Here is a 27,468-nt window from a genome sequence, read left to right as displayed (position 1 = left end):
GTGTCAAAGTGCCCGCACGCACGCACGCACGCACGCACGCACACACACTCATGCGACAACTAATGTGTCACGTCTTACTTCAATCGGAGCCAATGTGAGGCTGAGTGTGGACTTATACTGTGTGCTTTGTCACTGGAAGTCAATATGCTCCATTTCACATCATACCAGCCATAAATCAATCTCTCCCTCTCTCCCTCTCTCCCTCTCTCCCTCTCTCTCGCCCTCTCTCCCTCTCTCTCCCTCTCTCTCATCTATCTGCTGAAGGTCTGGCTGACTCTCATGCTCACTTTCTCCATGTCTCTCTCCCCCTCTTTTGTGTCTGTCTGCCTGTCTGTCTGGAGTTTTTATGTCAGGAGGTTATTTGGGGTTCAGCTGCAGCCCTAAACCTGCAGGGAGGCGTGTGTGCTTGTGTGGGTGTGTGGTAAGTGGGTAATCCTCTTTGTCATATAGGCTCCAGACAATGACATCTGCTATATAATTCTCAATCACCCCTCCACACATATTCTAATATTCCTTTTTCTGCCAAAATGCCATATTCTATTTTTATCATCTGTCCCCAAAACCCTGTAACCCCCCCGACCCCCACAAACACACAACATCATCCCTCCACATTAGACTTCCCTCCCTTGTGTCGTCTTAAACACCGTAACAGTATTTACTCCACTCTTCTCTCTGTGACAGTAATCCATTTTCCCGCTTCATTACCGTCTGAAACGGCTGATAAAATGCTTAGAGAAGGCCGACGCTTCTCCACCTCCCTGCCAGAATGAGATTATGTCGACTACATAGTGGAATAATTCAGCACAAACGCTCCATTCCTTGTGAACAAATCGCAATTTCACTCATTACTCATTGAACTAAGAGGGGATTGATCCAAGCCCCTGCTGTCTGCAACCTCCCTACCGTTCCCCATCAATTACCCACCAAAACACACCACAGTCTGACGCTGGCCATAACTCAACTCCATACTCTGAGCGCACAGAGGCGAGGGAGTGGTGTGTGCGTGTGTATGTGTGTGTGTGTGTGTGTGAGAGAGAGAGAGAGAGAAAGAGCTGGGCATGGGCGAGTGCTGAAGAGAGAGAGCTGGAGAGTGGTAGAGATAGAGCAAGAGAGAAATGTTCACTGATGCACTGCCAAACAGAGCAGAACGAAATTGCTTCCTATGCCCTCTCAACACACATCTCCCATAATAAACACAAACACACACACATCCTATATAAGTATGTGTAAACCTTCTTTTTTTCCCACAGGCAAGGTGTGTTTTCAGAGAGTAGAAGAAGAAAAAACGGTTTGTTTTCTTCTGCAGGGTGAACAGATGGATGTGACTGAGCCCCAGAATGGAAGAAAAGCACACCTTAGTCCACGCCAAGCTGTGTGTGTGTGTGTGTGTGTGTGTGTGTGTGTGTGTGTGTGTGTGTGTGTGTGTGTGTGTGTGTGTGTGTGTGTGTGTGTGCTCGGCCACGTAGGTTTTTCCATCCTGTTCCTGTGTTGAACAGTGAGTGGTGGACAGGATGTCCAAAATCTCCTCCAGTGCATTCTCAGTGTGTGTCAGTGACTCTGTGTGTGTGTGTGCGTGGGCGTGTGTGTCTGTGAACGTCTTCTCAACATACTTTACTTTCTCTTATTTTCTTGTCCCTGACATGTGAGGTAATTGTGACTGGATTAGTTTGCTCCTTTTACAAACACTGTGATAAGTCAGTGTATCACAATCTAGCAAACCATCGTATGAGACAAACACACTGATGACTTTAAACTGTTTACACTTATATAATTTTACATGTGTTATATACTGTAGTTCGAGAATTTTCAGATGTGGGTCAGTTTCAGTCTCTGTACACTTTTATTGTCAGGAGAAGTAGGAGTTTTGTTATTCCGTCCTCAAAGAGAAACCTTGGAAACACACAGACATTCCTTAGTATTACATGTGACGGTAGGTGAGGAACGAGGGGAAACTATCGGGAGTGACTTTCCTTTGGAAATTTGGAAGGTATACAAATTCCATGACTTTTCGTTCAAAGAGTTGTACGGATCAAGAACCACAAGGGGGCAACAGAGAGCCGTACAGTTCAGTTCAGTGCTGTGTGTGACAGGACTGAAAGGAAAAGTAAGGCTCAGATGTTGATAATTAGAGGTGTTTGATAACAGAAATCGAGCTGCCAAGAAGCATCTATGTATTTACAACTATGGCATAATGTCAGAGGGATCCTTACCTCTGCACATTTTAAAACAGTAGGATGGTTAGACTTCATTTGATGTTCCTTGTTGTGTAGCACTGCTGTATGTCATTTGTTCTTGCAAATTGGGATTTCCTGACCACTAAACAATAGAATCGGAAATAAAAGTGAAACATCTCTATTAGCTACATGCACCATGGAGACACATAACCATTTTGCAGTTCATGCAAGTGATTTTTTGATAATTTTAGATTGCTATTAGCTGGTCGGTTTGTAATGAAATGAAAACAGCCTTTTAATGAATGTGCCAGGGGACTCCTGAACTTCTGCTATATGTCACTTCATCTACTGAGTTAACCAAAGTTCTGTTTTGGTTAGACATGACATTTGTGTGATGTTGACGGTTTAAAGGCATCATTTGCATCCAGGGTTGTTGTGAGGTTGCATGACTACTTGACTTATTTCTCAATTTAGCAAAAACCTTTGGCTGCCTGGCCTCCGTGAACTTTACTTATAGCTTTATCCTTAATATTGACCTGGTTTCTCTCCACTGTTAACTTCTAAAAATGTGTTTAACTGCAAATTGAACCAGAGAACAGACACACAAATTACACTTTCTTATAAAACAGCTTTAATGAGCTGAGGGGTAATCAGGATTCTCAACTCTGAAGTCAAAGAACAAATATTTCACAGATACAAGACGGGCTGAGCCGCTGACTAAGAACAGACCAAATGTGTTTGTGCTTGTGGGACTTTCAGTCTATGAACACATGATGGTATGCTAATGAGGAGTTACGCTTCAGTTATTGACAGTTGCTCACAAACACCTACACTATGCAGGTTGTTAATTGTATGGAAATGGTGTACCTGGGGAATGAGACTAAAAAGGAGACTGTGTGTGTGTGTGTGTGTGTGTGTGTGTGTGTGTGTGTGTGTGTGTGTGTGTGTGTGTGTGTGTGTGTGTGTGCGTGTGATGGTTTCTGTCCAGTTCAGCTGTGGCTGGATGCTGGAGGAGCGGACTGGGCTGCAGCTGCTCCATCAGACTGAGAGGACGGGTCTGAGACGGAGACAGAAGGTGTTAGAAGCCACTCGGGACGCACAGACAATCAGGTTAGGCTTAACATAGCAGAATGTGTTTGGACGGCGAGTGGAAAGCAGTTAAACCGCTGAAACTCACACATGCCGTTGGGAGCTCCGGTGGGTCGGGGGGCCATCGTCTGGGCGTTTCCCCCAGCAGGCATCATCCGATTGGGCACAGCCTGGCCTGAGGGCGGAGGCAACAAAACCATGAAATGATACAGCTTCAAATGAGCTCTTTAATGATTCCCTTGTGTGTGTGTGAACAGACCTGATTGCTGCACTGTGTACCCAGCTTGTCCCTGCTGCTCCCTCTGCTGGCGAACCTTCATCTCTACGTGTTTCAGCTGCTCGGTGTGGAAAGTCTGTCGCTCGGTCAGCAGCTGTTGTCGCTGCTGCTCCAGCTGCAAGCAAACGCACACACACACACACACATAAAAATGTAGGTGAGTATAGAGAAGGTGGTAAAGTGAGGAAGCTGATTGGGAGGGGATGAAGAGGATAGTAGCCTGGTAGATGTTGTGAACACTCACTGCCTCCTTCTCGCGGTCCATGATGGTCTCCAGCTCCTCAAAGTGCCTCAGCTTGATCTCCAACTTCTTCATCTGTGTCTCCACCAGCAGCGCCACCAGGGACTTGATCTTCCTCTCCTCTACAGCGGCCAAGTGCTGTGAGGAGGACAAGTGAGAAGGTGGGAAGAAGGGATGAGCGGTGAAGTAGGGAGAGTTAAAAAAATAAGAGAAACAACAACACAGTTATCAATCAAAAGTACATCCATTTACATCGACTGACATTATGTTCAAAGTCACAACTCAAAAGTTTTCAAGATGGCGGCCGATTTAGTTGCTAGGTGATTTTTTTTTTTTTCTTCACACAAGTGCAAAGCCGCCATTTCAAATGACACCAACGTGTTCCCAGTAAGCCCCTGTGATTGGTCCTTTTAAAGAGGGAGGGCGGGGCTTCACCTTGGCCTTTGTGGCTGCTGAGGCCAGAGCCGCTGCTGCTGCCGTGGCAACGCTGCACTCCACTAGATCCTGCTCCTCTATTCTCCTCCCCTCTTCCCCGTCTCCGTCCCGCTGCCCGACACCCTCGTCTTCATCTGCCCTTCCTGGATTAGAAAGACAAGGGAAATATACAAGATGTCAGTAATCTGGCAAATTGTGTTCATACACACATACACATACACACACACACACACACACACGTACCATCTCTCTCCTCTGTGAGTATATTGTCAGGATTCTCTCTTTTGACTTGTTCTTCCTCCACGCTTCCCCCGCTGGGTTCTACCTCCAGGCCGTCCACCCTGGCAGGGACCTTAAATGAACACACACACACACGCACACATTCAAGATCAGAGCAGAACTGTTTAGTCCTGTAGACACAATGTTACGCCAACATGTTATTAGTGCATCACCTGCTGGGAGGCGGAGTTTGGCTCCATTTTTTCGGCATCCATGGATTCTGCAGAGGAACAGAGGCCAGAATGAGGGACACACATCACACAGAGGTGGACTCAGATGTGTGTGTGTGAGCGCACAATGTCTCACCTGTCTTTTCAGGCTGGTTGGAGGTGTCAGAGACCTTATCGACAGACTCCTCCTGCACTCTGGAAAACTCCTCTGAGGGCAGAGATGAACAGTCAGTAACAAATATGGCCATTTATCGCATTTACCTGTTGTCATACACACAAGCACACACACACCACTGCATCCATCCTCTTACCCAGTGCGGCTTTAGCTGCGGCCGACGCCAGCCGCGGGTCCACTACTGAGGCCAGAAAGGCCACTGTGCTCATGACGGGGTTCTCCGATTGGCTGAAAGGCACAGGCTGGAAGGCCAACGGGCCGAGGGAGACGGAGGAATCGTCCAAGTAGGGGTCTTCTATCGGCAGACGGAGGAAGTGGAGGATGCACTCGTCCTGAGTTCTGGAGCCCACGTGCTCCGACACTTTGTTCCAGTCATCTCTGTAGACTTCTAAGGCCTGACAGGGAGATAAAGGAGAGAGGAACAGAGGAAAGAAAGAGAGAGCACTGAGATAGAGAGCAGCTTGTAAGGAACAAAATCAGGAACAGACACCACAAATGTTCAGGTTACCTCTAATAACAGGAGCGTCTCTTGTTCTGTCCATTCCCGTCCTGCACTCGCTCCTTTAGTCTGAAACAGAGGATATAAATGATCAATATCTCATTCCAGAATTTGACAGAAAGGCACTTGTGCATAGAGTGTATACTATGATGACCTTCGGGTGTTTCTTGGTGTAGAGGTCGGAGCGGAGGCCAAAGTTTAGACAGTCTACAGGCTTCTCTCTGCTCCTCTCTGGGAAGAACAACATGTGCTGTGAGGCCGACACCTGCAAGAGAGAAAGAGAGCTGCAGCTGACACGGTTCGCACATGTGAGTATGTGTGTGTGTTGTGTGAGTCTTTGTTTGTGTGTCTGTGTATTACCTGCAGGGGTTTGTGTTGTAGGGGGGCCAGTCCGGAGGGCGTGTCGGCCAGTACGTTGAAGTGAGGGGTGGGCGGGGGTCCCATGGGGAGCGGCCGGCTCTCTGCGTCTACCTGGTAGTTCACCAAACCCCACTGCTCCAAGAACGCATGAACTCTGGACACAAAGGCAGAATAAACACATTGGTAAGTACTCTCACACTCATTTTAATATAACCACTGGTAGATAATGTGTGTACACACACACACACACACACACACACACACACGATTGTACCTCATGACAGCGCAGACGTCTCCAGTAAGGTTGCGCCTGCAGGACGTGGAGCTGAGGTATTCCTGCGGGTTGAGCCGGTACGTGTCGATCATGAAGTTCCGATATGCCAGGAAGCTGCGGGGCATCGGCACCATGTTAGCCAAGGTATCTTCATCATCATCTTCATCATCATCTGATCACTAATGCTGATGTTTGTGTGTGCGGCACTCACATTTCTGGAGATTTAGATTTGTTCTTTCCATTGAAGAATTCCGGCAGTGTGCGTTTCTCAATGGAGTGAATGCTGGAAAACAGGAAGGCAAGAGGTTTTGGGTTCGACTCTTCAGGTGAATGGTGAAGGCCACGTTTATGAGTATTCATGTGTCATCGTGTGTACCTGTTGTAATTGAACCAAGCCGTGTAACTTGGTATGATGATGTGATGCGTTTGTTCTGTGATGCTGTCCTCTCCCTCCGACAGGCGCGGTACCTCCACTTTGCCCTCCTCATCCTCCTACACACACACATTGGCACAGAGTTAATTCACAAAGCAATTCAACACAAAACAAATAGAACACCAACTTGACTTCCTCTGCCACAAACAAACAAAGCAACACTTACTCTTCCTGCAAAATCTTCCTCCAGTTCATCTGAAAGAGAATGAAGCGGTATTTAAATAACTACAGCGCACACACAGATTTGATGTTAAATATAACACACACACACACACACACACACACACACACACACACACACACACACACACACACACACACACACACACACACACACACACACACACACACACACACACACACACACACACACACACACACACACACACACACACACACACACACACACACACACACACACACACACCCAGGTCAGCCATGGTCCCTCCTTTGACGGGAGTGTTCTCGCTGTCTTTTTTGAAGTTGACTACAGAGAGGAGGGAAATTCAATTTTTATTATTTTTATGAAAGACACCAAGAAGGAAGAGTTAAGTAAAATGTTTAAGAGCATAATAACAGAACTTGTGTGGGTGTTCTACCATTTTTGGGCAGTATAACCTCCTCCATGTTTGGGACAGGAGTCGGGTCTTCCATGTCTTTGGTTAAATCCTCCTCTGGCTCCTCCTCCTGTTGGCCCCGCCTCCTCCTGCAAACCAAAGAACGCACACACGATCAATGGACGTTGGCATGGACAGTTTCAACCCTTTGTCAGTTTATAGGGCAATGTCTTACCCCTTCTTTCCTTTCTTCCTAACTTCAGAGGAGGGAGGAGAGGGGGAGCGCCTTCTCTTTTTAGACGGGGTGGACTTGGCTTCCTACAGTAGAGTGTAAAGGTGAGTGGAAAAATTAACAAACCTTAACACTTGACACATCCTGACACATCCTCCACACCTGACAGCTTATTGTATCCGTCTGACAGTTTCACACAAACCTGCTCTGCATCTCGGAGGTGGATACGCCGACGGAGACTGAGAGGTACGTTCCTCTCATTCACATGGTAGTCTTCCTCATTCATCCACTCGTTGAATACATCAGAGGCCAGAACCCAGCCAGCGTGGACCTGTTACACGCACACACGCGCACACACACACGCACACACACACACACACACACACACACACACACACACACACACACACACACACACACACACACACACACACACACACACACACACACACACACACACACACACACACACACACACACACACACACACACACACACACGAAGGGAGCGCTTGAATCTCAAATGCTTCTGATGTGATCAGTGATAACAAGTTTCTGACAGCTGCATGATGTGTGTGTGTGTGTGTGTGTGTGTGTGTGTGTGTGTGTGTGTGTGTGTGTGTGTGTGTGTGTGTGTGTGTGTGTGTGTGTGTGTGTGTGTGTGTGTGCACTCACCCTCCAGGGTCTCTCTTGAGGTGGCGGCTCCTCAATTTCCCCTTTAACTTCATTTGACGACAGCCAACTGTCATAACTATTTAAAAGAGACAATGTAATTCACAGGAAAGTTTCTCTCTCTATCCGTGTGCGTGTGTGTGTGTGTATGAGTGTGTGTGTGTGCACACTACCTGTCAGGGTGCATGCCCCAGTGCACCAAGATGTGCTTGTCTTTCTGCATGACAGGACGCATCCATTCATCTGAAAACGGACGTGTATAAACAAAACTTCCATCAAGAAAACTGCAAGCATAAACTGCAAAGATAAAACACACACACACACACACTTAAACTCCAACTGACCTTCTTCTTTGGAGGCAGGTGCAGGGCAGATGTGGTGACTGGCGAGGGTCCCGTCCTCAGTGAGTGAACCCTGTGAAAGGACAGAGCGTGACCCAGTGGCTGAGCGAGAACACAGCGCTCCTTAGTAGCAGCCTGTCCTACTTTAAACGCCTTCAAACAACATAATCATCTTGTGCATCCATCTCACAGTCTGTCCACTCATCCCTGACTCTCTCTCACAGCTGCGGTGCTTTACCTGATGCTTTGTGATGATTCCGGTCAGTCTGCTTGCCAGCTCTGGCTCCAGTGCAGGGTCCAGATACACCACAGGCAACGACATGCAGCTGCTCTGTGTGCAGACAAGCAGCAAAGGAAACATCAGTATCACCTCATATGTGGGCTACTATTCATATGGATGAGTGTGTTTGTGTGTTTTTGTCACCTGGACCAGTGCTCTTTCTATCGTATTAAACATCTCCACATTCCTTTCGGTTCTTGAAGGGTTCTGCAAATCAAACCTTCGCCTGCGAGAGGGAGGGAGGAGGACAGCGAGGCGTTAGAGAGGTGAAGGGGTGAAGACGCCGAACGTGAGAGAACGCAAATGAGGTTCGATATGAAGCTGTTGCCACTCACCAGCCCTGCTCGGCTTTGAACTTGTAAGCGGAGCCAAGAATGTGACAGAGTCCACCTCCTGGCCGCAGGTCCATGAAGCACCGAGCCTGCACAGAGAACAGAACATCAACACGTTTGTAGAAAGACTTGCTTCTCTCTTCACTTGCATGACTTTTTCCCTGTCCGTTAAACAGGATTCCCAAATGCTGTGACTTTTTCTAAGGATTTACATATTTGATTTTGTTTTCACCTCCCCTCACTTCCCGCTCTTGTGTTTGATTGTTTGCGCATTGGTTTCACCTGACTGTTTAGTTTCCCTCTGTTCACATGTCTGTCCTCCTATCTGTTCTATTCTCCCCGTTTCTAACAAGCTTTCTGCCAAGTTTAGGGACAACCAGAGGAATGGGGACATACTTAAACACAGACATGCGCTCCAAAAAGGCAAAGTATGATCATATATATGTACAGTATGTATTTGCCATGATACTTGGGGACACTGAGGGGAAACGTCCTGGACTTGAATTGGACTTCACACTCACCGGTAATTTGGTAAGGACGGGGTTGGCAGCTTTTCTACCAAAGGTGTCCTCCTGGAACTGCAGAAACTGGAGGGTCACTGCAGACAGAGCCTGACAGGACGGAGCGTCCACCAGCACATACTACAGACAGACAGACAGACACACGTTTAGAGGAGAAGGCTTCATCATCACACTCTCTAGCTATAGACAAACACTATAACTTAATGGCTTTGTTCTGAGATTACATATACATATTTTTTTTTTTTTCAGATAAAATGCACACTTCAGACTGGTCTAACTCAAGCGCACACACCGCGCAGGCTAGCCCGCAGCTTTATCTCCTATTAGATGTTTGTTTACAATCCTAGGGTTTCTAACAGGGGGCGGCTAGCACATTAGCTCGCTCTCTTGCTAGCTACCTTTTTGTAGTGCTTCCCGATCCACTGTCGCACCACCTCCAGCTCGGCTAAAGTATCGGGACTCTCCCAGAACCTGACGCGCGGGCTGCCGTCTTTTTTCCGCTGTGCACCCACCGCGGACCCGGCCTGGCTTGACCCAGGAATCCCTAGGTTTGTTCCTCCAGACATTGTGGCCATAAACACTGAAATAATTCTCAAAAACGGAGGACAACACTAGCTAGCGCGCCCGCTAGCCTATGTGTTCTCGTTCTCGCTCTGGGTTCTGTCGCGAGACTCACAGAAAACGATTATATTTCAAAATAAAAAAATATATTTTGTGTAATGTTTATTTACCCGCTGTTTGTATTTCTATTTTAAACTTGTATAACATGTAATTGATTTAATTGGATTATTGAATATATTTAAAATATTATTTTACATGCCGCAGCGTATCACTATGCTCTTATTATAAACCACGACTATTACTTTGGAATATAACATTTTGAGGAAATAGCTGCTCACCACTTGTAAACAAGGAAAGAGAAGTGCCATCGGTCAGTAGAACATCGAATGTATGTAATTCCTCTAACTCACGCCCGCCTCTTGAAAAATAAAATGTTTTCTGTGCATGTATATGAAAATGTTTATGTGATGCAAAGACACATCATTTAACGTTTTGCTGCAGTAACGTCCATGTGCCATAAATAGCCAGTCAATTCAATGTATCGGGAAACAACGCTTCCACATCAGATTAACTAATGGTGGTTGTTGGATTGTTATTAAATGCATTCCTTCTTTCCAGGGCCTCATGGGTGTCCAGGGTTTAACTACCTATGTGGAGGGGAACAAACAGTTCCTCCAGGATGTGAGGTTCAGGGACAGTCGCTTGGTTATTGACGGCTGCGCATTGTTTTTTCGTCTTTACTTTAATCACGGTTTGGACCAGCAGTACGGAGGAGACTATGGTGCTTTCTCCTGCCTGCTCTCAGAGTTCCTCTCTGCTTTGGCAGCCTGCAACATTCAGCCATATGTTGTTTTGGATGGAGGTAAAGTTGCAGACCCACTGGATGATTCCTTTCATGTGAAACAAAAGAAGTTTGCTCAACGCAGTTACTGTGTGAAGACAATGTGAGGCAAAAACAATTGTAACACCTATAAACATAAAATATTGTTTTTGGTTGTGAAGGGATGGACCCCAGTGACAAGAAGATCTCCACTCTGAGGCAGCGTCTGCAATCCAAGATCAAGGAAGCGGATAGTATTGCTCATGGCCGTCATGGTTCTGTTCTTCCTCTTCTCACTCGAGAGGTCTTCACTGAAGTCCTCATCCAGAGAGGGGTCCCACTCTTTCAGTGCTCAGCTGAAGCTGATTGGGAGATTGCCTGCTTGGCTCACCAGTGGAACTGCCCCGTCCTGACCAATGACAGTGACTTTTACATCTTTGATCTCCCAGGTGAGAGAGTAGTGAGAGGATCTTTTTAGAAGTAGTTAATGATTCCTATAACCTTTTGTATTGTGCGGGTTCATCAGATTTCCTCTTTAATTACTAACTTTAACTTTGATTTAGTAGAGTGGCTTTTTATTTCTTTGTATTTGCTCCTGGTGTGTGTAAAACAAAGCTGATGTGTATTTGTTTTCTTGTCTTAGGTGGTTACCTCCCATTCCGTTTTTTCCAGTGGACCAACGTTAATGGTAAAGCCTCTCAGCGCTACATCTCCACCCGCTGCTACACCACTAAAGGGCTGTGTCGCTGGTTTGGGGGCTTGAGCCCGGAGCTGCTACCACTGTGTGCTGTGCTGACTGGTAATGACTACGGCACTCCCAGAGATGCCGAAACGCTCCTTGCTCTGTTAGATGTGAGCGATCTGAGGGGAGGTGGTGCCAGGGGGAGAGGCAGAGCACCCAGTTCCCGCATTGAAGGCATCCTCCTGTGGTTGTCCTCCTTTTCAAGCCCGGGAGAGGCCCTTGAGGAAGTCACCAGGCTGATGGTGGACAGTGGCAGGGGCAGGGGAGGAGGGAAGGGTGGGCTCAGTTCACAGTTGTGGGCAGGTATGCAGGAGTACCATATCACCGCTCAAAGCTCTCTGGCTCGCTGGTTCTCTGGAGGTAAGGCAGCTCCAGGAGGAAAGGCGTCACAGCTGCCAGAGTGCCTCTCCCAGGCTGCAACAAAGGGGCTGTTGGCTCCACTGGTAGTTGATGCTCTGGTTATGCACAGGGTCCTGCTCATCCCACAAGTGGAAAACAGTAAACTCGCCAGCAGCCACTGTAGTGCCAGAGCCATACGTCAGGCCATATATGGAATATTACTTCAGAGAGGGGGACAAGACAACGTGGATGCGAGGGCCCAAGCAAGCACCAGCCAAGGCACGAGAGGTGGAAGAGGGCAAGGGGGAAGGGGAAGAGGGGGTGGTCAGGTGGGTGCAGGTAGGGGTGGGGATCACACACAGCATGGTGGACATGTTGGATTCCCCAGTGAACAAGTGTCCAGTGCAGCAGGAGCCCAGGCTAAGACCTCCAGCATCTCCATCTGTGTGGAGGAGTATGACCGTCTGGATCTGAGCTTAAAGAAAAACCAAGTAGAGGCTCATCCAGTCAGAACCCCCCTCTGCCTGGACACACTTGGCCAGGTAACCGTGGGAACACAATAATCAACATTTACGTAGTTTTCTGTAGTATTGACCCTATTCAATGTTTCTTACTCTGTTTTTCTCTGTATGTTTTCATTGCATGTCCTAATTACTTTTCTAATTCCTTTCACCCAGTCTCGTCCGGCAGTGCGCCTTGGTGTCCTGTTAGACGTGTTGGGGGTCACAGAGCTCGATTTGGCCCCAGTTGCTCATCATTTAAGGTTGGCTGCAGCATTGACTGGCTTCTGGCTGCGACAGGCCAGTCCACCTCCCTCTCAGCCGCAGCTCCAGGCTCTGCTGCTGGGCATGGTCTACGGAGAGCTGACCCTGATCAACCAGCCTGGAGCTACCCAACACCAGCACGCCGGTTAGTTGTGCTTTGTCTGTGGCTTTTTTACACATTTTATGGTTGGCTCATAACAAGTTAAATCCCAGTGCCACTGTTCACCATTCCAGTCCCACAGGTAAACTGGGCTGCAGAGCGCAGGGTGCAAGCAGGGCTGGATCGACTACGTGTGAGGGCGGGGGAGAGGCGGGGCTTGGATGTGGGCGACGCTCACAGTTTCAGCCAATGGCAGGCCTGCCTGTGGTCTGCACTGTGTCTCAATCAGCTTTTACTTTTCCCACTGCCTGCACCCTACACATCATGGTAAGACAAAGAGATATAAAGGAGGAAGTACCCACCACTGAAAACACAACATGAGACGCACATGATGAAGCCTTGGTCTCCCTCTCTGTGTGTCTTTCAGGGTGTTTAGTGGTACGTTGGTGCACGGCCTCCTCAGGTGCTTGAAAGGGGGCCGACCAGCAGAGTCCCTGCTTGCCGGGGGTTCTTTCTCTGGACAGCTCTACTCCTCCCTGCTGGATGCCGTGAAGAACTGCAGCTCCAAAGGCCAGCCCTCCTCTTCAGCATCAGGGAGGAGGAAGAGAGGCGGCCGCAGGGGAAGGCGAGGACGTGGAAGAGGCGGAAGAGGAGCGGCGGGCGGGACTGGAGAGTTAAGCAACAAGTTTGCTCTTCTCATGAGTGAGGAAGAGTCTGATGATTGATGAGGAAGCAGGGAAGAGAATAGAATTATGAAGCACTTGCTAAGGGGTCCATAAGCATTTCTTTGAAGGACATTCCAGTGGTTTACAAAACTATTCTCAGGGAATGCTACCAGAAACTGCAACAGCTGTCTTTACCTACAGCTGTGCATCAACACACACACACACACGTAGTCCACTCATTTATATCTTCCTCAGTAATGTACACCAGCTTCATGACAAATGTGAACACTTACTGAGGTTAACTGAAGTGCTGTAATGATATATGCACCATAACCTCTCACTCTTTCCATATTTTAGCAGCTCTACCAGGATCTCTCAGCTTTTTACCAAAACAGGACCATTTTTAACCTTTCAATATGACAGTTTGTATTCAATAATTCCAGCAAAAGGTTTATACAACCTACTCAGTATTTACTTTTGGCTTATCTGATCATGTTTGACAGTTGCATGGCAGCTAATGTTGTCTTAACAAGCACCGTATGAAATCATATTGCTGTTGTTTTATCGCAGAATGCCTTAATACCCATGAAGCTTATGCCACTGAATTATTTGCTCCTCTTAGTGTTATTAAATAATACAAATCAAATACATTTCGTAATGTTTTAATTCTCATATTCAGTCAGTTCAGTCCCAACAATACAAATACAAATGGCCCCCGAATACAATATTTACAACACTCATAACTGTGTAACGGCATTATTTATGTAACTCACAAACAAAAACATCAACAAAATAATTCACTTTTAAATAAATAAGCCTGACAAAGTAAGAGTATGTAAGATTTCTCAGACTGTGTTTGTCAGTATGACTTTAATTTCAAATATTCCCTTAATAAATCTTAAAAACTATTTGCTTTTAAAATGTGGAAAGTCTTATATTGGCACTTAAAACTGTGGAGCTATGATGCCGGCACTGGTTAAATGCCAGGATCATTACTTCCTCGAACGAAGCTGCTAAATGCCACAGCTTATTATACGCTCACTCTTCCTCCTCTTCTCCTACAAGGTAGCTGAGGTAGAGGCAGGCGAGGGGGCGACGGGGGCGATGGCTGCGCTGTGTTGCTGCGAGTCTATGAGCTCCATGTCCTCGTCCTCGTTGACTCCACACGTGTCCACGACGCAGATCAGGCAGCTGGTGACGGCGAATGCTCGCACCTTGTTGCAAGTCACCCACCTGAAAACAAACAGGGAAAAGTGATTTTTCAGAGAGCATGAAACAGGAAAACAGGCAGATTTAAAAACAAGGACAGGACATTTCATTTTGTTTATGTAGTAGCGGGAACCAGAGTGTAACTAGAATTGAATTACATCGCATGCACCCTAACAAAGAAGCTTCCAAACCGACCTGTCAGTGTCGGTGTGGTACTCCAGGATGTGTCCCAGGCGCCCCACCCCTTGGAACCCTGCCAGCACATAGATGACATCGCCCACCGCCGCACACTTCACCGTCACGCCTCGCCACGGCATCGGAGAGGTGCCGCTCCACTCGTTGGTGGCGATGTCGTAGTACTCCACCGAATCCAGTCCACCTGGGAAAAGAACAGGTATGATTAAAGTAGAAATACTTGTATATTGTGGACACGACCGTAAGCTTGTATCAGCTTCTTCTTGTAGTTAATATTCGTACCCAGCGCCCCTTGCCCTCCAACAGCATAGATCCTGTTATTGACCACCACCAGCCCAAGGTTCTTCCTCGACTCTCTCATCGCACACAGTTCCCTCCATCTGCATGAAGAAGGAGACAGAGATAGACATGAGGACAGGGAGGAGATTTGTAGAAAAACAAATGCGTCGTGTGGCTTCATCTGTTCGGATCTGTCTTGGCGTGCGACTTACTTTTGTGTGCTGGGGTCGTACACCTCGCAGTTGTTGAGGACCCTCCCCGAGACGTTGTTGCCCACCGTCCCCCCGCAGACGTAGATGAGCCCGTTGGCTTCCACCGTGCCGTGGCTGCACCGGGCCAGCAGCATGCTCGTCTTCACGTGCCACGACTCCGTCCGGGTGTCGTAACATTCAAAAAGGTCCAGGGCTGAGCTGCCTGCAGACAAACACAGAGGGAACACACACAACCATGACTAAATGCTCTTCCAGGTCGCTTTCATTTCCACTGTGTTTCTAAATTGCACATGCATATATATTGTACTTATAATACACCAACATAAGTTAATTCAATAGACGGCAAGTCCACCTTCCCCTCATCCCCATGCTCACCCACTTCTGACCCTCCCGACGTATAGATCTTCCCCTGAGAGGCGCAGGCGGCCAGGCTATCCCGGGGCGTCGGTGGACCCAGCTTGGAGTACCAGCTGTCCTTCAGGACGTTGTAGCAGTCCATACGTTTGATGGGGAAGAGCTGCGAGCCCCCCAGGATGTAGACCACGTTGTCCCAGAAGACAGCTGTGGCATCCCGCCGTTTCTCAAAGGGGCAGCGGATGTCCGTCCAGCTGGAGTCCTACACCGAGGAACAGACTGGTACTTAATTGTTTTTTAATCCCTGGATATGTGTTGAGTTATTATTGGAATATTATCGTGTGCGTGTGTGTACTGTATGTCTGTGTGTGTAAGTGTGCAGCTTGGTACCTTTGGATTGAAGTAACGGCAGGATTGTGGCTGGGAGCCTCCGAAAAGTGCGATGCGGTAGTCGTGCTTCTTGCGGCGCGGCCGGCTACTCTCTCCCAGGTCCTCCCGGTCCTCCAGGGACAGCAGGTGGTGACACATCCCACCTGGAACCAAAACACAAGCTTGTTTTCAGCTGTGTGTTGTTCCATGGTATGTTTATGTGTGTGTGTGTGTGTCTCGCCACTCACTCATGACCATCTTGAGGCACTTGGGGCTGTCCTGGATGAGCGGCTCAGCCTGCACCGTCTTGGACAGGAAGGTTTTGGAGACAAGTGGGAAGCGGACACATCCCAACGCCTCTGCCAAGTACTGCTGTCTGTTACACACGTCGTACTTCAGCCAGCGCACTGCAGCATCATAAATCTACACACACACACACAACAGCAAATGTGTAAGTTATCTTTCCTTCACCATAGTATTTCAAATCTGTCATGGTGCTGTGGGTGTGTTTACCTGCGCCTCTGCACGGACGGTGAGTTTGTCCTGATGCAGCAGATACGTGAGCTGTGTGACATCCAGCTGCAGGAACTCATCCAGTTTGTAGACTTCAGTGAAGTGGAGCTCCACAAAGTCCTCAGCTGCTGCTTTCAGCTCTGGACAGACCATCCGCTCTGCCAGGTCTGAGATACCTGCAGAAAGGCGGGACGGACAAGGATCAGTGAAACCAAAAGGACACAAGACACAGACACGTCCCACAAACTGATTCTTGCTCTCACCGAGACAATTTGTAGCATCGATCTGTCCTTTCAGGTACTCCACACACATCTTCTTCACCGGCTCAATCTGGTACTGGTTGGCTGCATCCAGCAACGACTGGACATTAGTGCTGTTCACCGATATCCTGACACACACACACATATATACCCAGAATATTTAGGATCTAATGTTTTCTGTCTCTTTATAAGATGATAGAAGTTACAGTAACAGTTAGAACTATTCCTTTCCTGTGATTCTTACCGAGCTGTGTATATAAATTCTATCAACAGTTCAATGATCTCAGGTTCGGCGTTTCTCAGCTCCACCTCATGCGACGTCGACTCCATCATGCTGGCTGTGAGAGAGAGAGAGAAAGAAACGGGCTTCATCCATCTGTCCTCTATACTCGCTCATCCTGTTCAGTGTCACAATCTCAAATAATCTCCACTACTCTCCCGTTCACACATACAGGCAAAGCTGTGTGTGTTTGGAGGTGGGAGGAAAACGGAGGAAACCAGGTCTGAGCTCGATCCGAACCCCTTCATGCTGTGTGTGCAAGTGTGTGTATGTGTGTGTGCTTGTGCACTTACTGGTGAACATGAGGCTGAAGAATTGGCTTGCAGCAGCCAGAACAACTCTGTGGGCAGGGAAGTGTTTCCCCTGGATCACCAGGATCACATCACACAGGGTTCCCTGAGGAAGGAATGGATGAACACACACACAGAAAATACGTGAGCCACATACATGTAGAATGCATTTGTTAAGCAGATGTTATGGACACGCTATGCACTGTTATGATCTGATTCTGTAATCTCACACTGTACAATCACACACACACACCAGTTTCCTCAGGCTGTTCATGCTCGCCATGATGCTGGACAGCTGTCTGTACTCCTCTTTGTTCGCACACTTCCTCTCGCTCTTCTTCTTGGAGCTTGCAGCCTTCTCTGGAGAGGCTATCCCAGTCATGCCGAGCTGATGTTCCGCTTCCTCTCCACCCACTGCGCTCAGCCGAAGCCTTTGTTGTTGTTTCTTCTGTTCAACTTGCAGTTTGCTAGCGAGCACCAGCAGCTTGTTGTGGTTTTAGAAAATAACACGTCGCCACTTGATCTGCACCTTGTTTTTAAAAGCTCGTGGATAGCGAGCTCTTTAGTTGAGCTTCCTGGGTGTTGTTGAATTGTTAACACTTAAAAGGTAAATCCTTGGTTTACAGTAATAAGCTACAGTTGTGGGTTCTGTGTTTTTCTTCTGTGCCGTATGTTCCGGGTAGTTATGCTCCACATCGCCCCTACCGGCAGATATGTTGAATTACCCCTTGTAGTTGTAAAGTCTTTGCAGCATTGCGGAACTAGTTTGTTTTTCTTCAGCAGAATTCCTCATAAATGTTTTAGTGGTGTTAAGTGAAAATAATCTGTCATAGTTACCGGATTTATTTTGTCATTTACATTATAGGGAACAACAGCCAGTGTATTGACTTAATGGCGACAGACGGACTTTACCTTTCGCACTGCTCACCTGTAGGTGTACCTGTCAACACCACTCATATCTACGCGGTGATAAAACAGCATAACAAACCAGGAAGAAAAGTTTGACAGTCCGCATGACTCTGACGTCATGTGGAATGCGACCAGGGAGGCATTGTGAGAATTAATTGACCTGAAAACAAATTAACACTAACTAGATCCGCCAAAAATGCTTCGTTTTCTCTGCTGTTGCTGCTCCTTTAGCGACAACACCGCCGATGAGGTATGAGTTTGTTCTGTTTACACTTATATGTGATTGTAGTAAGTGGTTTCACTTCCGAAAACCAGGTGAGGAACTTAATCACGGTTCTGTTAAAGTAGGGTTTGGGGGGAATAATAATGACAAACTAGTATTCACGAGAGGAGAATAATCTGTATTTGACGTTAAATAAGCATTAAATACGTTATCCATTAATGTCAGTAATGTCACCTTCAGACCCAAATGAACAACTTGAAGAACGAACTAAAAGTATCTGATTTAAGTGTTTAAATGATCAAGTTATAAAAGGATCCACAACTTTTCTTCAGTTATTATTTTGGTTTCAAATAAAGATGAGTGTTTAGTACTTTTTTATTATTCAGTTCATGTACTGTTTTTCTTTCCTTTCAGCGCCTTTCGTCCTCAGAATGGAACATTAGATTATACCATATGATGTCGCTGTGAATTTTCTTTTGTGTTGATTGGAAAGAATGGATGGTTAGATTTATGACACTGTAATAATGAGGGTCACTGCCAATAAGGGGCAATGTTGTGGTGTAGATCTCTGGAAGATTTCTTTCTTCTTTAATGTCTTTTTCAGAGACGGCCTCTCCTGCAGCCCAGTCCATCTGAATCGGCCTCAGCTGAATCAGTCAGGCAGACATGGACAGCACAATCTGGTACACCAGGTCTCCCATGTGACATGCTTACTCATTCATTTTCAAGCAGTAAATGGTCCAGTATAACTGCTGGGAAAGCACAAATGCTTATTCTGCATCTATAAAACTGACTTAATGGATCTCAAAACTACATGCGCTCACAAACCACATATTTTCTAACATTATTGGTTAAATTGTCACCACTGCTTTGTGTTTTTCTTGCTCTTTCTTCCCATCCAGGTGCAGAGGCTGTGGGTCGGAGAGGCAGACTGGTGATGAGGCGTGTGGGTGTGTCAGAGTTGGACCAGAGACTTTATGATGTGGCAGAAACCTTCAATGAGCAGCATGGGAGCTATGAGGCAATGGTCCAACACTTCAGCGACCTGCGACAGAGCTGTGGCTGCAGCCCTGATGGCACATTGGCTTTTGCTGAATGTGTGAGGAAGATCAGAGAGGAGCACCGTGAGACACACACACGCCTCATTTGCTTCCAAACCACCATAGTGCCAGACAATACAGGGAATGTAAGCCTCATGGCATGCCTCAATAACTCTATTTCCTTTGTTCTTCTCTCCACCTCCAGATGCTGAATACAGGGTCTCCCTACAGATGAAGGGCTACGGCTTCACCCTCTCTGTGGTTCCCTTGGAGTCAGGGACCGAAACGGACGAAAACCCTTTGCCACGGCGCCTGCAATTGGCTCAGGAAGAACTAAAGGCTGCGTCCCAGAGCGTCAAGGCCACCATCTCAGTCGGAACTAAACTTCAGGAGATGATAGGGTGGCTTCTCCGTAGCGAGGAACGAATGGCTGAGCAAGTGAAGGAGGCTACAGGGACCTACCAGGAGCAGCGGAGACTGGATGAGAACCTGAAGGAGAACATGAAGGAAGTGAGGAGGGCAAAGGAGTTGTCACTGACATACAGACAGCAGGCCGGAGAAGTCTTCACTGAGGCTGCAACGATAGCAGGGGTGCAAATGTAGTCCCCCCCCTTCCACACACACACACACACACACACACACACATACAAGTATATATCAAAGTGCCTGTACACTGATCATTCCTACCTTATACAGCAGATACTCACATGTGAAGTATGACGCCTATGTGAAATCTCAGTTATTAGGGGAGGCAGCAGCTCAGTGGGTAGAGCTTCTGTTTCACCGAACCCTAAATTGATCCCCCCTCTGCGAAGGGTGGTAATGTAATGTAAGTCGCTTTGGATAAAAGCGTCTGCCAATGATCGTAATGTAGTTTAACAAGCAGACACTAGGGGGCACTGCATCCTCTGTTTTGTACTCCATCACTTGTTCTACTCAGATTGTTGTTCATGCTCAGAAATAAGGTCTATATTAATAGATATTGTCTGAATTACAAAAACATGTTACTAAAGCATAAAGATTTGTAAGAAATTACACACTTTTGTTTTTACTAGATAGCACTCGGCACATAATAATTCCAAACAACAAAATACTGTATACTGTTTATTACTATGTTACAATGACACACTAGTATAGTGTTATTTGCTGTTGTATTGTAGTTGTGACCTGCACTGAATTTAAAAGTTAAAAATGCTTTGTCAGCGATCAAACAGGCCACGTCATGTATCATAATCACAGCTCTCAGTGTAATTAAAGTCTGCGAGTTCCAGGTGTGGACAATGGAGAAGAGAAGCCCATGTTCATCTGCCGACTTGATAATAAATGTTTGGAAAATTGATTGTTCCTGAGGTCATTGTCAACTCGCCATGCATTATTCATCACACAGACTTTTTGTTTTTTTTGCACATTAATTGTCTTGCAGTCTGCAGGGTGCGGTGGGTATAAAGAGGTGTTGTCAAGTGGAAAGCTTTTCGAAATAAAACACCACATAAATAAATTAATGCAGTCTTTCTTTCAATCGATATGTGCATATATTCAATATTGCTGTTAAGAATTATCGGATATGTGCCAGAAAATGTAAAATTAGTTCGACCAAACTGTCCCAAATGTACACGTGATTGAGATTGCAATCAAAATGCGAATCTTTTAATCAAATATGAGGCTGGTTAAACTGGTTAAACAACACGCAAAGAGTTAAAACCGTCTCAAACAATGATCTTTTAATAAAATCAAATTCTATCGCGACATTAATTATTTATGTGATTCATATTGGCATCTTTTGACAGAGTGCTCTGCTGTCAAAGAGCAGCGGCCGCGACAACCAGGCATGATCGTGGAAATTATGAAGGGTCTACCCAGCGGCTAATGTGATTGGATGATGTACCCGAGGGCGTGACTTTTATATTTCATACTGATTATTGATTGGCTGGGACACCCATCGCTCAGTCGTAGAGCCCCCTTGTAGTCCAAGGTAGTCTGATTGGAGAAAGTAATGAAGATGTAAGGAGGTGATGTTGTTGAATTATTAAGGAGATCTATGGAGTAGCGACCTGAAACCGTTGACTCGTCTCGTTTGAGCGACCGAAGACAGCGATAGCGGGAACCTGACAGATAGCATGCCAGTAAGTAAACACTAACTTCCCAATTCAGCGTCGCGGTTTAGCCGACACTGCTAACAAGCTAATCTGTAAGAAACCGGAGTGACAGCTCGGACTGAAGTCATTCAGCGAGCCGAGAGCGAGAGCGAGAGCGTGTGTGTGTGTGAGAGAGAGAGTGTGTGAGGGCGAGGGGTTAGGAAATACACCGAATTATCCGAGTGTAAACGCCGACGCTAGCCTAAGAGCCGGTGGTTAAAGTGAATTTCGCAGTGCTTAAAGCCGAGCGGGGTCACTAGATGTCAGTTTGGTGAATAAAGCCGTTAGCAAAGCGCGTCGTGACGAGCTAAAGTTACCCCGACTAAGTGAGGTAAAATGAATTTAAGTGTGGCGAGTTTTCATTGTGTTCATTGTAGTAATTTAGCTTCTGCTGGGATTAGAGGGTGAGTCACATCTGCGGAATGGGAAGTAGACTTTGTGCCTGAGTTTGGGGCTGTGTGTGTGTGTGTGTGTGTGTGTGTGTGTGTGTGTGTCGCTGCTTCAAATTCCTCAGGTGGGTCGGTTCTCTCTCTCACTCTCCGGACACAAACACACACACACACACACATGTTACGGCTTGTTATTATGATTCCTTAGGTGGAAATCCTATATGTCTCTCTCTCTCACCGGACACACACACATGGTACGGCTTGTTATGATTCCTCAGGTGGAGATCCTCTATGTTCCCCTCTCTCTTCCACATGTACACACACACACTCTCCACCCCCCTCTCTCTCTCCCCCTCTGTGTGTGTGTGTGTGTGTGTGTGTGTGTGTGTGTGTGTGTGTGTGTGTGTGTGTGTGTGTGTGTGGCGGGTTGTCAGACCTCTTCAAACCGGCCTGGTGTGTTAGAAAACGCATCGTTAGGATTTTTCTAATGGCTGTGTGTGGTGCAGCTCCCCCCTCCCCTCCCCTCTGCTCCACAGCCAGGGGGGCTCTTCTGTCAGAGGTTGATTCCCGTGGAGCTCTGCCGCAGAGCCCTTAGGCAGCCCTAATATTAGACCGATGTGCCATGAGTTGCTGTTCCATTCTGCCGTCCACAGTTAAATAATGTTGATTCTGTGCTGTGACCTTCTCAAAGGTTGTCGCTCTTGTTTTAACGCCCCGTTGTTATTGACACAAGATCCAGCTCGTGGCTCTGTTCCTACTTTGTCCTTTGCTTTGTTTGTATGCATGTGTGTGTTTGTGTCATTTGGGAGAAGATGTGCCCCTGAGCAAGATGGATTTGCTGGGTGGATGGTTGCACTGTTTGTGTGAAGTGTGAATGCATGTGTGTGTGCGTGTGCGTGTGTGCATGAAATTACACACAGCTTGTTAATGTATCCATCTATGGCCACCGGTGTCTCAGGCCTCATGATGCTTTGTGACAGTGAAGCCTGGCAGGGGGGCAGAGGAGGAGGAAGACGGTGCAGGGTTTCCTGTCGTCCTCCATCATCAACAGGGGTCACACACACACACACACACGTTCACTGGTCCGTAAAATAGTTAGTTAGTAGATTTTCACAATGAAAACCGTATGAGGGAAATACAGATTATCCCAGCAAAAGTGTAATATCTGCTTATGTTATTTGCTAGTAGATGTAAGTAAACGTACTTTTAGCTTCGGAGAAAATCTATGAACTCATGTCTGTAGCTGCGAGAGGGAGAGTGAAAGATGAAGAGGAGGAGGTTAGCCTGGGGAAATGAAGACATAACAGTTAGAAGTGAAAAATCATTGATGTTAATCATTGGTCTCTTCAGGCACACTTGCTAAAGGAAGATGGGGAGGGGGTAGAAGGGGACACGCACACACACAGATGCATCACCGGCTTAGAGGCGCTGGAGAGGAGAGCGTAGGCAACCATAAGAGGATCTCTCCTCATCAGATCTCTCTATTGGTCTCCCTGAGCAACAAAAAACCACACACCAACCACAGCCTGCGGTCATGTCTGCTCAGACAAGCGAGAGAGAGAGAGAGAGAGACCTAGAGAGAGAAGCCTAGATAGAGACCCAAAAATCTATCGGCAACCAGCTACTAAAGGCAAACTGGGAGCAGAGAGAGGTGGGTGGAGATGATGCAGCAGGGTTACCCTAACACAGAGTTGGTGCACATGAAGAAGAAAGAGAACTGACAGCATCAAACAGATGAGTGGAAACAAAGATTGTGTGTGTGTGTGTGTGTGTGTGTGTGTGTGTGTGTGTGTGTGTGTGTGTGTGTGTGTGTGTGTGTGTGTGTGTGTGTGTGTGTGTGTGTGTGTGTGTGTGTGTGTGTGTGTGTGTGTGTGTGTGTGTGTGTGTGTGTGTGTGTGTGTGTGTGTGTGTGTGTGTGTGTGTGTGTTTGGGGGCTGGGTCTGAAGCTAGAGGTCTCGAATTTGGTCCAGTGCCCTTTGAGGCCCACAGGAACATATCAGAGTTGGTTTGGAGTCTGTATCTCATTTTGTCAGGGGGGCCCTTATAGACCCCCCCATACAAAAATGACAGCCAGATTGAAGAAGTGTCTGAAATTTATGTTCAGGCGCAGAGCTCTGTGAGCCTTGGGGGCATTGTACAGGCCACAGTTATATAAAACTGTCTGTGCCTTTTTTATTTGTACTCCCCACAGCTCCTCAAATTGTTTCTTGATGGTTGTTTGCACCGCTGAAGGTGAGACAGGCCCTGTTATTGCAGCCCGGGCTCGTTGTTTATAGTTGGCCCAGTTTGGAGACGTAGACTGGGGGGCAAATTGCTACAGGTCCTGTCAGTTGTGTGTGTGTGTGTGTGTGTGTGTGTGTGTGTGTGTGTGTGTGTGTGTGTGTGTGTGTGTGTGTGTGTGTGTGTGTGTGTGTGTGTGTGTGTGTGTGTGTGTGTGTGTGTGTGTGTGTGTGTGTGTGTGTGTGTGTGTGTGTGTGTGTGTGTGTGTGTGTGGTTTCTACTGCAGTTAACAGTGGCCCGGGCGTGCGGCTGTGCTGCGCGGGGGTAATTTGGTGTAATTTAGGCCTCACACAGCTCATTTGATGTATTTCTCCGTCTCTATCTAAGGTGGCTGTTATTAGAGGCAGCATGGGTTTGTGGCACAGGAACAAGCAGCTGTGGCCTCTCGGTTCTCACAGCCGCCCACTCCTCTCTCTCTCTCCCCCGTCTATTCAAGCCTTCATTCTTATTGGCCCACTCACTTCCTGATTGCAGAAGGAAGATGCCAAAGAGTGTGTAATAGGAAGTGAGGTAAAGGGTAGGGATGTGTGTGTGTGTTCTGTCTTTACACCTGGACTAGTGTCAAACTCTTGTCTACCTCCTTTTGTTGTTTTCTAATTGTGCTGGATGCCTGTGGGCGTCTTGTGTTTCGTACTTGTGTGCGCACACACACACACACACACACACACACACACACACAACAAGGAAGAGTTTGAGAAGTGGTCTGAAAGGGGGCGGAGTCATAGAATAAGCTCATTCAGACTGCCAGCTGTGTGTGTGTGTGTGTGTGTGTGTGTGTGTGTGTGTGTGTGTGTGTGTGTGTGTGTGTGTGTGTGTGTGTGTGTGTGTGTGTGTGTGTGTGTGTGTGTGTGTGTGTGTGTGTGTGTGTGTGTGTGAGAGAGAGTTGCGAGAGCGGGATGGGTGTGAATTCAGAGGGAACAAGATGTCAGCGTCACCCGCTCACAGGAACGGGTTTGTTCAACCACAAACTGAACAAATATGCACATTTGCCACCACGCTCTGTTGCATCCTGGGTAAAACCCCTGTGAGCCACATGTCGGCTGCTAAACATTGCAGTCTGATCTGTGTGCCAAGGTGTGTGTTTGTTTGTGTGTGTGTCTCAGTATTTCCCCTGTCTCAGGAGTTTCTCTGGGAGCTTGCCAGAGGCGGTGCAGATGGAAAGCTAATGAACTCTTTTCATTTCTATTGACCGCACCGTCTCTCTGCTCTCCTGTTGGTAAATGCGTCTCTTATTTTCCTCATCTGCCGCTGCGTTACGCTGCCCCTCAGGTCCACTTAGCCATTGATCGCCGCTCCATTCATGCTCCTGCGTCTTTGTGTTCCTCTCCTGCATCGTTCATTACACATCTCCTCATTCTCAGGGTTTTTCCTTTTGCTCGTTGAGCCTGTTTGGCCGAGCTCACACTTGTTTTGTGTGTGTGTGTGTGTGTGTGTGTGTGTGTGTGTGTGTGTGTGTGTGTGTGTGTGTGTGTGTGTGTGTGTGTGTGTGTGTGTGTGTGTGTGTGTGTGTGTGTGTGTGTGTGTGTGTGTGTGTGTGTGTGTGTGTGTGTGTGTGTGTGTGTGTGTGTGTGTGTGTGTGTGTGTGTGTGTGTGTGTGTGTGTGCGTGTGTGTGTGTGTGTGTGTGCGTGCGTGCGCGCGCGCGCTTGTGTGGGGGTTGAGCCCAACAGAAGAAGTTCATCAGGTCTTCATCACCGGTGCCGTCGCGCTTTCTGACTTAATCACGGTAATAACGTAGATATGGAAGCTGTAATGACACCAACATCTCCCTAAACAACATAATTAGAACGCCCCGGGTGAATAATCTCCTGTTTTCTCTCCACAGCTCATTTGCACCCTCCAAGTCTCAAAGGAGCTGAAAAACACAGGAATCAGGGCTTTACCTCTGTGCCTGTTCACAACAATATGTGTTGTTATAGATTAACTGCGGCTTCACACTGAGAGCTCATCACTGCTGCTCTTTGGAGGGGAAGAGCATTAAGGCCGGTGACATCGTCCACCATTATTCTGTCACAACTCCAATCACTCTGTACACTAAACTAATACATTTCACTACATTCCGTCCTCGTAAATTAACTTTAAACCGCAGTATCCGTCCGCTGCTGCTGCCTTGGCCGTGTTGTATTGTTCTCGCGTCTTCGCCCGGTTCTTCTGAGGTAGGAGGTAAATATTATCACAGGAACAGGAAGTGTAGCAGGCGGATGCTGCTTTGGGTCTGCAGGCAGCTCTCTCTGGATACAGATGCCTCATCCAGACACCGGCGCGGAGGAAAAGGAGAACTTGTCCTCGCCCCCCCAGAGTGTAATCACAGAGAGCCTTCCATTAAAAGGCACACTCTTGCTTTACAGACCGTTTCCCCCGCTTGTTATCCTCCCAAGCACGGAAAGGACAGAACGACCAAAAGCCACAAAGGACTCATTTTTCTAAATGGAGGCTGTGCTTTATAATCCGTCCCCATTACGTGACTCACTGATGACCCTCCCACCTGTCGTTCCTCGTCGTCGGTACGCTCCATAAATAGACACCTGTCAAGCAGGGGAGGACCGGGCGACTGTGCATCGTACAAAATATAGGCTTTGGATACGTGACAGATGGATCATGAAGCAGAGACGAGGAGGCAAAGATGGAGAGGAAGCGGCTAAATAAGCCACACGCGTCACGTTGACATGTGCCTGCCACTAGCATGTCCAATTCAGTATCAAGCAGATATTCTGTCATCATGCAGCCCAGGATCCAGCTGTGTGAAAGGCTTGTGTGTGTGTGTGTGTGTGTGTGTGTGTGTGTGTGTGTGTGTGTGTGTGTGTGTGTGTGTGTGTGTGTGTGTGTGTGTGTGTGTGTGTGTGTGTGTGTGTGTGTGTGTGTGTGTGTGTGTGTGTGTGTGTGTGTGTGTGTGTGTGTGTGTGTGTGTGTGTGTGTGTGTGTGTGTGTGTCTGTTACCCAGTCAGTGTCTGTGTAGGAGGTGCTACAATTTTGGAAAGTGAAATTCCTGCGACTTGGAAGCCTGGAGCCGTGTGTGGAGCAGATTGGAGCACTATAATGATCATGGATTATTCATTTGATTTAACTAATATGAGATGATGTATAAGCCACATTCCTATAATTAATATAATGCACACACTCTCCCCTCTCTTTCGCTCAATTGGTGCCTAAAACGTCCTCTTACGTAACGGCGGGACGTCCGTGTCAGACGGAAACCAATAGA

At 47.3% G+C, this 27,468-nt stretch overlaps 5 protein-coding genes across 8 annotated transcripts in view; 3 read left to right on the top strand and 2 right to left on the bottom strand.

Annotated features, from left to right (window-relative positions):
• Positions 1-2,789: 2,789 nt before the first annotated feature.
• Positions 2,790-9,992, bottom strand: smarcc1b (SWI/SNF related BAF chromatin remodeling complex subunit C1b). The gene is made up of 28 exons (XM_076149769.1): positions 9,739-9,992; positions 9,341-9,460; positions 8,823-8,908; positions 8,632-8,713; positions 8,446-8,538; positions 8,211-8,280; positions 8,040-8,109; positions 7,870-7,945; positions 7,398-7,526; positions 7,199-7,281; positions 7,006-7,112; positions 6,834-6,893; positions 6,573-6,601; positions 6,350-6,465; positions 6,185-6,256; positions 5,974-6,087; positions 5,700-5,853; positions 5,494-5,604; positions 5,349-5,408; positions 4,977-5,235; positions 4,802-4,873; positions 4,669-4,715; positions 4,460-4,568; positions 4,217-4,359; positions 3,785-3,919; positions 3,523-3,655; positions 3,352-3,438; positions 2,790-3,231 (listed from the first exon to the last, which is right to left on the bottom strand). Exons 1-28 carry the CDS (start codon positions 9,913-9,915, stop codon positions 3,164-3,166), a joined length of 2,862 nt encoding a protein of 953 aa, XP_076005884.1. The 5' UTR covers positions 9,916-9,992; the 3' UTR covers positions 2,790-3,163.
• On the top strand, positions 9,804-13,545 carry aste1b (asteroid structure-specific endonuclease 1b). 3 transcript variants are annotated; one of them, XM_076149772.1, is made up of 7 exons: positions 9,804-9,888; positions 10,520-10,763; positions 10,904-11,170; positions 11,365-12,344; positions 12,480-12,711; positions 12,801-12,993; positions 13,094-13,545. In XM_076149772.1, the coding sequence occupies exons 2-7, from the start codon at positions 10,526-10,528 to the stop codon at positions 13,389-13,391; spliced, it is 2,208 nt and encodes a 735-aa protein (XP_076005887.1). In that variant the 5' UTR covers positions 9,804-9,888; positions 10,520-10,525; the 3' UTR covers positions 13,392-13,545. The 3 variants fall into 3 exon arrangements, with proteins under 3 accessions (XP_076005887.1, XP_076005885.1, XP_076005886.1); XM_076149770.1 differs by lacking the exon at positions 9,804-9,888 and adding an exon at positions 10,224-10,289; XM_076149771.1 differs by lacking the exon at positions 9,804-9,888 and adding an exon at positions 10,233-10,271.
• Positions 13,546-14,142: 597 nt separating this feature from the next.
• klhl7 (kelch-like family member 7) lies at positions 14,143-17,961 on the bottom strand. The gene is made up of 12 exons (XM_076149774.1): positions 17,546-17,961; positions 17,296-17,398; positions 16,967-17,060; positions 16,726-16,850; positions 16,463-16,638; positions 16,198-16,372; positions 15,971-16,113; positions 15,602-15,842; positions 15,227-15,428; positions 15,018-15,115; positions 14,736-14,919; positions 14,143-14,564 (listed from the first exon to the last, which is right to left on the bottom strand). The coding sequence occupies exons 1-12, from the start codon at positions 17,672-17,674 to the stop codon at positions 14,390-14,392; spliced, it is 1,845 nt and encodes a 614-aa protein (XP_076005889.1). The 5' UTR covers positions 17,675-17,961; the 3' UTR covers positions 14,143-14,389.
• A 331-nt stretch (positions 17,962-18,292) lies between these two features.
• On the top strand, positions 18,293-20,803 carry LOC143000455 (uncharacterized). 2 transcript variants are annotated; one of them, XM_076149775.1, is made up of 4 exons: positions 18,293-18,451; positions 19,029-19,116; positions 19,327-19,548; positions 19,670-20,803. In XM_076149775.1, exons 1-4 carry the CDS (start codon positions 18,398-18,400, stop codon positions 20,065-20,067), a joined length of 762 nt encoding a protein of 253 aa, XP_076005890.1. In that variant the 5' UTR covers positions 18,293-18,397; the 3' UTR covers positions 20,068-20,803. The 2 variants fall into 2 exon arrangements, with proteins under 2 accessions (XP_076005890.1, XP_076005891.1); XM_076149776.1 differs by having other exon boundaries at positions 18,294-18,451; positions 19,029-19,107.
• Positions 20,804-21,411: 608 nt separating this feature from the next.
• Positions 21,412-27,468, top strand: part of LOC143000503 (hyccin-like) — a 14,921-nt gene continuing 8,864 nt past the window's right edge. Inside the window, exon 1 of the mRNA XM_076149845.1 lies at positions 21,412-21,587. The gene's annotated coding sequence lies outside the window, so the exon portion shown is untranslated. The remainder of the gene's footprint in view (positions 21,588-27,468) is intronic.

The sequence above is a fragment of the Genypterus blacodes genome, unplaced genomic scaffold (assembly GCF_046128005.1).
Source record: "Genypterus blacodes isolate CSIRO-AG114 ecotype Tasmania unplaced genomic scaffold, CSIRO-AGI_Gbla_v1 ptg000048l_1, whole genome shotgun sequence".
Classification (NCBI taxonomy): domain Eukaryota; kingdom Metazoa; phylum Chordata; class Actinopteri; order Ophidiiformes; family Ophidiidae; genus Genypterus; species Genypterus blacodes.
Note: the sequence above shows the minus strand (reverse complement) of the source record. Positions and strands in the feature narration are given on the sequence as shown.

Bases quoted from the DNA above. Each gene is read 5' to 3' on its own strand.
- smarcc1b (XM_076149769.1), bottom strand. From the start codon at position 9,915: ATGGCCACAATGTCTGGAGGAACAAACCTAGGGATTCCTGGGTCAAGC. The intron at 7,527-7,869 runs GTGAGTGCACAC...TGCGTGTAACAG, and splicing joins CTCAAGAGAGACCCTGGAGG to GTCCACGCTGGCTGGGTTCT. The intron at 5,605-5,699 runs GTAATACACAGA...TCTCTCTTGCAG, and splicing joins TACAACACAAACCCCTGCAG to GTGTCGGCCTCACAGCACAT.
- aste1b (XM_076149772.1), top strand. From the start codon at position 10,526: ATGGGTGTCCAGGGTTTAACTACCTATGTGGAGGGGAACAAACAGTTC. The intron at 11,171-11,364 runs GTGAGAGAGTAG...TTCTTGTCTTAG, and splicing joins TTACATCTTTGATCTCCCAG to GTGGTTACCTCCCATTCCGT. The intron at 12,345-12,479 runs GTAACCGTGGGA...CCTTTCACCCAG, and splicing joins GCCTGGACACACTTGGCCAG to TCTCGTCCGGCAGTGCGCCT.
- klhl7 (XM_076149774.1), bottom strand. From the start codon at position 17,674: ATGACTGGGATAGCCTCTCCAGAGAAGGCTGCAAGCTCCAAGAAGAAG. The intron at 16,639-16,725 runs GTGAGAGCAAGA...GCCTTTCTGCAG, and splicing joins CGATGCTACAAATTGTCTCG to GTATCTCAGACCTGGCAGAG. The intron at 15,116-15,226 runs GTAAGTCGCACG...TTCTTCATGCAG, and splicing joins TACGACCCCAGCACACAAAA to ATGGAGGGAACTGTGTGCGA.
- LOC143000455 (XM_076149775.1), top strand. From the start codon at position 18,398: ATGCTTCGTTTTCTCTGCTGTTGCTGCTCCTTTAGCGACAACACCGCC. The intron at 19,117-19,326 runs GTCTCCCATGTG...CTTCCCATCCAG, and splicing joins AGCACAATCTGGTACACCAG to GTGCAGAGGCTGTGGGTCGG. The intron at 19,549-19,669 runs GTGAGACACACA...CTCCACCTCCAG, and splicing joins GAAGATCAGAGAGGAGCACC to ATGCTGAATACAGGGTCTCC.